The sequence below is a fragment of the Pteropus medius genome, unplaced genomic scaffold, assembly GCF_902729225.1.
Source record: "Pteropus medius unplaced genomic scaffold, Ma_sr-lr_union100, whole genome shotgun sequence".
Classification (NCBI taxonomy): domain Eukaryota; kingdom Metazoa; phylum Chordata; class Mammalia; order Chiroptera; family Pteropodidae; genus Pteropus; species Pteropus medius.
Window position 1 is genome coordinate 14549138 of NW_024354503.1, and position 8676 is coordinate 14557813.

Here is an 8676-nt window from a genome sequence, read left to right on the forward strand (position 1 = left end):
GGGGGAGCAAAGCCAGAATAGATAAAATTTACACATTGAAAAATCAGCTTGAATATTTGAGAATTGTCAGATATATTTAAGAACCACTGCTTTAAATATTTTTTAAGAAGGTAGGGCATGAGGTGAACGAATAAGTAAATATAGGACAAAAACCATGGAAACATTTTTCTTTTGTGAATCAAGTTGAGAAATGGGGTCCTCAGTGGCAGCTGTGGCAGAGATGGCCCATTGAGCTATTGAGGAATACTTTGCTTATTGACAGTGACACTGCGAAGACTCACCTTGGCAGGTGAATCAGATCAACTTCAGCTTTTGTTATCGATTGTGCTGGATGTAGTGCAGGTATTTATTGAAAATAAATTTTAATTCCTGAGTTTTTAAAGATTATGTGACAGGCTTGATAGAGAAGAAAATATACTTGCCCTGTGTGGGGCTGTGTTTTTTTATTCTGTGAAGTTTATTAGTGGTTAAAGTAGCATCTTAGCTGTACAGGTATTATGCAGCATATACTAATCTTGGACAAGTCATTAAGTTGCTTATTATTTCAGACTTCATTTCTACTCTGCAAAATGGTACTTTATTGTGCCCCCAGAACCATTCAGAATCCTTAGCTGATTGAACCCCCTATGGACTGTTGCTCTTTTTTTTTGTCTTTGTGTTTTTATTGGGTGCTCAGGAATGAAATCATCCAAGAAAGTGATCTGGGTGAAAGTACTTTGAGAATTTGTAACATGTTATACTTGTGTGAGGTTAAGAAGAAAAAATAATCCTAGGAGAGGATCTTTGGACAACAAAACAGTAATGAGTTTTTAAGCAGCAATAAGGTACTTAATTTGTCCAGATTGGGGTGAAAGCTGCAGGAGATGGCAGAGGTTATGTCTGCAGGACAATACGGGGTCCTGGGATTTCCTTTTCTTGATTCCTCAACACTGCTTTTTCCTGCTTTAAGAAGGACATTTACATCCTCACACTTGGCAGTTTGTCCTTTTTGTGTCTGGGCATTGCATTTGATTTCTCTTACTGTTTCTTTTCCCTGCTGTTAATAACAGAACCTCCTTGAAGCACTCTTTTTTGACCATGGAACTTATTTGTTTTATCTCTTCTGTAGAGCCTATTTCCTCTTGAAAGGCCTTTGAAATGTATGTAACATGGTAGCTCCTAACAGATGGAAATTTTCATATGGAAACAATGTATGATTTTACATAAGTCTATGATACTAAATACATTTCCATGAACCTCAAAGCTCAAGTAATGGTATTTTCCAGATTTCCACAAAGCATCAGAGGTGTAGGCTCTTTTTTGTTTGTTTGTTTGTTTGTTTCAGCTCAGACTTTGTATATTAAAATTAGCTTAAAATGAGCTCTCAGTAAGAGGCTCAAATCACTGGGAACCTGGGAGAAGGGTACAAGAATGACCAACAACCCCCCCTCCCCCGCCGCCCTCCCCAACATGGAGCTGCAGAATGAATTGCAACTGCAGATTAATTTTATTCATTTAACAGATACTCATTGAGCTGCATTTGTGTGCCAGACACTGTTCTGGGTTCTGAGCATGCAGCCAGGCAGGCATGTCCCCTGCCCTCACGGAGTGTCCTTCCAATGAGACCTATAAGGTGATGTCAAGTGAAAAACTCACCTTTGTGCCCCTGAAATGTACAGTTCTCCCTGGCCTCCACAACTGAAGGGAGATCTTTAAAGTTAAATCAGGATGGAAAATGAACATGGATCTTAGATTATATTAAGTAGTTTATCCTTTTCTTCCTTCCTCCCTTCCCCACCTCCTCTCCCTCCCCCCTACTCTCCCCTCCCTCCTCCCTGCCTCCCTCCCTCACCCCTTTTTCCCCACTCTCTCTCTCCTCTACTCTTCCTTCCCTTTCTCCCTCTGTGGAGAGGTTTTGATTCATACTGTAAACCTGGAGGGTAATACTCAATGCTGACCAGGAAGTGGCGTGAAAAGCCATCTCTGGCATTGAAGTCTTCCGAACACCTGACCCCCTCTGAGTGAGAGTGTTGTAGAGGAGGAAATATCGTTGGGATTACTTTCTATGCAAACACAAAACTCTGTGTTGAAACAAAGCATTATATATAGACTACATCTGAAGTGAATCAGGAGCTGTGTCTACAGGATGGATTTATGCTACGAAATAACATCAAGGCCAATCAAAATTGCTTTGAAGTAAATTGCTGCCTCTATTACTCTTCTCTGATTCAAACCGGTTATTTAGTGGTGAGATGAGGTGTTTTTCCACCGTGGGCAGTGTAGACACAAGGCCTGGAAGATGATCCCAGGGGTCTGTATACATAGCATGGGCTAATCCTCCCACAACCAGCACCGTGGTTTTCCTAAAGCATGTTTGTGTGATATCCTGGTTCCTGAGAGATAAGAGCTCAACAGTATGTTTGGAGCCATGAGTAGGGGCTATCTTTCTGTTGGCTACCTCATTTATTTTATCCAACAAATGTTTATTGCAGTCCTCAGTGGAGACCTGCTGGGGTGGGGGTGGAGGGAATCACAGATTTTTTTTTTGAGGAAAAAAGAACATACATCCAATAAGTGAATATATTTGGTTCTTTTGTGCTTTCAAGTTCATAGGAAGGCTTACTATTGTACATTTGAGTTAAGTCCTTTGCATCTGGAGGTCACCATTAGAGCCATCAAGCCGCTAGTGAAAAGTGAAAAGTCTTTGAATTGGGCCTTTTCTTGTGAAAATGGAAGTGCTCCCTGGAGATGGGAATGTGTTAACTCTTGTGTTTGAGAGCAGTACAGATAATCCTCATGATCTGAGTCTGTGTGATTTCTGAGTTTCTATAGTAAGTTCAAATGCCAGATTATCAAGATTTCTGTGGTTTCTGAGTTTGGGATAGTGAATAGCAAGAACTAGAATTTTAAGGGATATCAGCCTTATCTTAAAAGAAGCATTTAACTTTATTCAGTTTTTGAGTTTGGATAGTGAAAGTTGGAGCAATGAGAGTCCTTTTGGCACAGGTTGCCCGGATGTCCTCAGTGTGCAGGAGAGGTAGCAACTGATGGTGCAGTTTTACACAAGGCTTCATGGAGGAGATAAATTTGGAGCTGGGTCAGATTTAGCTGGGTAGAGATGGGTGTAGTTTGGGAGGGTATAGCTTGTGAGCAAGCATGGAGAAGGAGGCCTGGGTTTGGATTTGTGCATAGACTGCCCTGCAGAGTTTAGAGAGGTGCTTTGAATGGTGCCATTTGTTATACCTGAGTCAGGAAAGTTCTGAGAAGCCCCCAGGCACTTCTGCAGTTCTTGGACTAACATAAGTGTTATTGAGGAAGCAGTGCTGAGTGGAGAGACAGGGTGTCACCATTCTCAGGAAATGTGGGCGGTGCTGTGGAGGAGCTGAGGAGCCTCTTCTCTCCCAGGGAGCGAGAGCAAGGGCCCGCCAGCATCAGATGGGAAAGCTTGGCTGAGATTGAAGGTAACTGCAGCCTGGACCAGGAGGACTGCTTTTCAGAGCTATATATTTTCCTTAAAGCCAATTTTCAGTTATTGCTCATAGTATGGAGCTCTTCTTGCCACCTACACTACAAATTGTCTTCAAAACTTAAATTGGATTAAAGTGAATAATTTTCACCTAGTCTTTGTGTACACTTCAGTTGATTCAGGAAACATCGAGTTGAGTATGAGTAAAATGTGCATGTGAGGTCAGTATTCTTGATGAAACAAGGATGATTTAACAATTGGAAAAATATTTAAATTTACCATGTTAACTCTTGACTAAGAGCATGGATTCAAGAAGCTTGAGTACGAGGGTTCAAATTGCAGCTTTGTCACTCCTGTGTGACCTTGGGCAAATTATCTAACCTCTCTGGGCCTCATTTCTGCCTGTATGAAGTAAGGCTGATAATAGTGCCTATTTCATAGGGTTTTTTTGAGGCTTAGATGATAACGTAAAGCACTTAGTCTTCTAGTGCCTGATACATTATAGCTACTCAATATATTTTCATAAAAGAAACAAAAAAAGACCAGACAACCCTTAAAGCTGCTTCTTAACCCTGTGTGAAGTGAGTTTTGTATGGCAGAGTGAGACTGTAGGGTATTGTGAAAAGTACCTTGAATGGAACTGGGTCCACTTCTGGTTCTGGTTCTGCCTTCGGCTAGTTGTGAGGCTGTACATAAGTCACATCATCTCTTTGTATCTCAGTTTCCTAATCTGTGAAATAAGAAGTGATGTGACTAGATGATGTGACGACGATGATGATGATGATGCTGTTGCTGCTGCTGCTGCTGCTGAAGATAGCTAATAGGTATTGAGTGCTAGGTACTGTTCTATGCTTTGAATGGCTTATCTCATGATCACCTTGTGAGTAGGTGTTACAGATGGGAAACTGCGTGTTAACAGATGGGGAAACCTGTGTTATAGATGGGGAACTAAAGCTCAGTTTCTTGTGTAGAGTGACCTAGCTATAAAGGTGAAGCTGGCCTCATCTAATAGTATTCAATTCTGTGTGTCAGATGTTAGTTCTGTAAGTTAGCTGCCTTTTTTTTTTTGCATTTAATTTTCTGATCATAATTACATTTTGGCCAGCGCTCCTTGGATTGCCTTAAGGAAAACATTGGGAGAGTAAGCTTGCGATTTCAGGCTAAATTGTCGTTAATAAGGGTCTGGATATTCTTGTCTTAAGGGTCTGGATATTCTTGTGGAAGTAAATAGTGGGGTGGGGGCCTCCACCCTTATTAAATAAAACCTTATCAGAGGAGCTTTGAACTTACACAAGGCAGCGCTGTGTGTAAACACTACATTGGTAGAGGCTTTTCTCAGCAGAGCTCTTGAATGAAGCCCTCTGCAGCCAAATATTTAGATGGAAGAACAAGCATATTTTGCAGCCGGAAATACTAGGTGGCTGTAGGTTTTTCTTCAACGTGCCCCTAACTCATGCCCAGGTGTTGCAAGAAACTGTGCTGGGGAGCCACAGGTTGAGGTTCCGGAAGCTTGAGTCACCAGTGTTGGGTTTGTGATTGCTCTTTTACCTCTAGCTTACTTTTCCAAACCTAGCTTCTAACTATAGTATGGGGTAGGTAGTTTTTCTGTGTTACAGTATTATTTGGGAGATTGACTCAAATAGACACCTTGGTCAGTGACTTGGCAGGGGCATTTTTAGCTCTTCATTGCTAGCCTGGAGCTGTCCAGGTATTCTGGCTTTTACCTTTGGGAGAGAGGTGATGTGGTGACAGACAGCTTGGGCAGTTGCTCAGATTATCTGCTTTCTTTCAGGGAGTAAAAGTTCTGGTTTCAGGAGGCCATGAGTGTCAACAAGGCAATAGTTTGTGAGTTTTCCTCTGTGGGGGACTTGGAAGGTGGTCGCTGGCCAGGGGTGTACCTGAGGATTCATGCTTTCCCCGCCTATGGAAGTGATGTCATGATGAAGGGATCCTCTGCGCCGTTGCATTCCTTGTGGTGAGAGCCATTGTGGACCATTCTAGCTCTTTGACCTCAGTTAGAATATGAATCAGCAAAATTGTAGCTAGAGTTCCAGCTACTCATCTGCGTATCTTTTAGCCACTAAGATTTATATTTAGTGACTAATGATCTTGTGCTAGAAGTGCCATCTCCCACACAAGTCCCCAACAGTCTTTTACAAAAAAACACAAAAAAAACTGGCTCTGAGTAAGGATACTGACTTAGACTAAATCCTTTCCTCCTCCTTTTTTCCTGCAGGATTTGCCCTCTGGGGATCCCATGGCTCTCTTTACTGGGCTCAGGGGCCCTTTCACACATGTAAGCAGAGCACTCAGTCAGTGCTGTTTCAGGTAACTTTTCCCATTAAGTTCTTAAAGCTGTGTCTTTGAGTAAGCCTCCCTTCAACGCTGACATTACAGTGACTAGAGTGGGCGTGGAAACTCAGGGGAGTGGGCTTGGAGTCAAGTAAGCTAAAGGAATCAGACTGAGCTGGGGTTTGGTCAGGTCGAGTGAAGGGCATAGGTAAGGAGGTGACAGTGCTCTTGGAAGCGGAATAGAGAATGGCATATGGTAGAAGAAACTTTTCACTCCTTACCAGACTTGTAGTGAACCTGACATCTCTCAACTCTATCATTCTTCCAGTGCATTAAAACTTTCTCTTTTAAAAATAGAATCATTTTAGAAAATTACATGCTTATTACTAAAAACTCAAGCTTGATAAAATGTGACAACCTCCCCTCCTTTTAGATGCTAAGCCAGGGGAGAGCACTGGTTGCATTCCTTTAGGCAAAGATGCCTTTTGACCCCATTCGTGCACTCATTTCACAAGCGTTTACTAAGCACTGTGCCTAGGATTGGTCATAGAGAAATGAATAAGAATTGCTTCCTGCCCTGAAAGAGTTCTCACAGTTGGCTGTGGGAGCAAACTTGGAAACAAATAACTCTAAGAAAATGTGACAAGTATAAACATAAAGGTTTGTATGGTGCCCTGGAAGGCCTGAGTCAGAGCTCCTAAGGGAGGACGAGGAGGAAAGGAGAGTGAAGGTGGCCTTCCCCGAAGGGAAGAGGGGAGCAGACCCTGTCTAGGCCTCTGGGGGCGCTGAGAGGCATGGTGTGTTTGGAGACCTCCAGGGGTTCCTGGCCACTGGGGCACAGAGTGGGTGTGTAAGGGGTAGAAGATAATGTGCCTCAGATTGCAGGTAAGTTGGGGCCAGGTTGTTGACAGTGTAGACAGCGGGGAACCATAGAATAATTCTAAGCAGGGGAGTAGACTCAGTTTTGTATTCTAAAAAGAGCTCTTGGTTGGCAGTGTGAGGTCCACTGGGAATCAGTTAAGACACTAATGTGACAATCTTGGTGTAAGTGAGTGAGCTGCTGAATTCAGGAAGTGTTGATGGGGTGGAGGGAGAGGACAGAGGTGCTTAGGAGATGGTATTTAATAGAACTTGGCAGCAGGGACATTGATGAGGAGAGCGGTATATGGCTTGGGAGCTGGAGTTTTTGGAGAAGCCATTATCTCAATAAGAAATGCAGCCACAAGAGGAAGATAGCAAAGGGAGGCAGTGAGGTTAGCGTGGGACCCCCTGAGTTTGAAGTATCTGTAGGACATGTGAGTTTAAAGTGGAAATACAGGACTAGAATACAGGACAGAGATGGGGCTGTAAATGGAATCTACTAGTTGGAATCGATGGGACTAGATAAAATTGCCCAGAGTAGGCATGTGGAATGAGAGGAGAGGACCTGGGATTACCGTGGAAAGCAGCAGAATTTAAGGTGGTAACATTAGGAAAGTAGAAGTTCCACTGTTTTCAAATTGCTTAATAATAGCTTATCTGCCTTTAACAGGTACCCTTTTAAAAATTTCCTTTCTAGTGGGGAAAAACACATTAAAACAAAAGATTGTTACCTCGACTTATTTCTAGTTTCTGCTGTATTGTGTCAAGGGACTCCCTTAGCAAACCTACTCACTCATATCTTCTGGCTCCCAGCAACATAAAGGTGAGAAAATTTGGCAACCTGTATTCTGGGGGAGCAGGTTTTACAGGCTAGGCAGTGGGTGAAGCCTGGCTCATAAGATATTCCCTTAATTCTCAGAGTCCTTTTGGAAACCAAAGGCTTTACATTAAGGCTACCATGAAGTTTAACAGAAAATCAGGTTGCCTTTAAAACCCATCCAAATCAAGATCTTGACCTGGCAGCAGAAGCTTTTGGCTGTAAGGGAATTGTCTTGGGCACAGAGAAGTCCTCATAAGCCCCTGACTCTGTCAGGGCCCTGGGTTGTGCTATGTTCAGAGCGTTGTTGCTAATGTGTGCTCTGTCTCAAGCCTTGCCCTCTCAGAGGCCTCTGCACCCTGACCAGGACCGATACATACATACCTCAAACTTTTTTCTCTCCCACCAGCACTGCCAGGAGCCTCAGTGCAATTCAGAAGATGACACGGGTGCGTGTGGTGGACAACAGTGCCCTGGGGAACACCCCGTACCATCGCCCTCCTCGTTGCATTCATGTCTATAACAAGAATGGGGTGGGCAAGGTGGGCGACCGGATATTGTTGGCCATCAAGGGACAGAAGAAAAAGGCACTCATTGTGGGGCATCGCATGCCCGGTCCCCGGATGACCCCCAGGTTTGACTCCAACAACGTGGTCCTCATTGAAGACAATGGGAACCCTGTGGGGACCCGAATTAAGACACCCATCCCCACCAGCCTACGCCAGAAGGAAGGCGAGTTTTCCAAGGTGCTGGCCATTGCTCAGAACTTCGTGTGAACAGAGCCCAGCTGCAGGCTGCAGTGGGACTCATGAATGCAGTAGTTCTGAGAACTGTGCCTTTGCTGAAGGGGAGTTTGGGGAGCAGTGTCTTGTGACAAATAAACATTTTCACATATGTTTTCTTCTTGAGCTTTTTAGAATGTTTGTGAGATAGATGGTACTGAAGCAGTTAAAAGGTGGCCAATCTGTGTCTGGCCATACAAGATGGCAGTCTTTATAAGGAGTAGCCTGTGAGCTCCTCCAGGAGTGTCTGGTTCTGAAAAAGGAGATACAGACCAGATGCTCGTTTGTACATGAACAGTGGCATCTGTCACTTCTAACCAGGCAAACTTTTTTTTTTTTTATACATTCAAATTATCCTCTCCCTGTGTCAGAGAGCTTGAGATACCAAACGGTTATGAAGATTACTGGGTTAGCATGAATACAAGCAGAGTGACTTGTTTAATCTAGTGGAATGTTGCGTTTAGGCTCTGACAGAACCC

At 43.5% G+C, this 8676-nt stretch overlaps 1 protein-coding gene across 2 annotated transcripts in view; it reads left to right on the forward strand.

Moving 5' to 3' along the window:
- Positions 1-8314, forward strand: part of MRPL14 (mitochondrial ribosomal protein L14) — an 11138-nt gene extending 2824 nt beyond the window's left edge. Inside the window, exons 1-3 of one of the 2 annotated variants that reach the window (XM_039854833.1) lie at positions 5245-5420; positions 5682-5773; positions 7825-8314. In XM_039854833.1, the coding sequence (XP_039710767.1) occupies positions 5703-5773; positions 7825-8191 (438 nt within the window). In that variant the 5' untranslated portion in view covers positions 5245-5420; positions 5682-5702 and the 3' untranslated portion in view covers positions 8192-8314. Of the gene's footprint in view, positions 1-5244; positions 5421-5681; positions 5774-7824 lie in introns of those variants that run through there. The other variant, XM_039854832.1, reaches the window with a different exon arrangement.
- Positions 8315-8676: the final 362 nt, after the last annotated feature.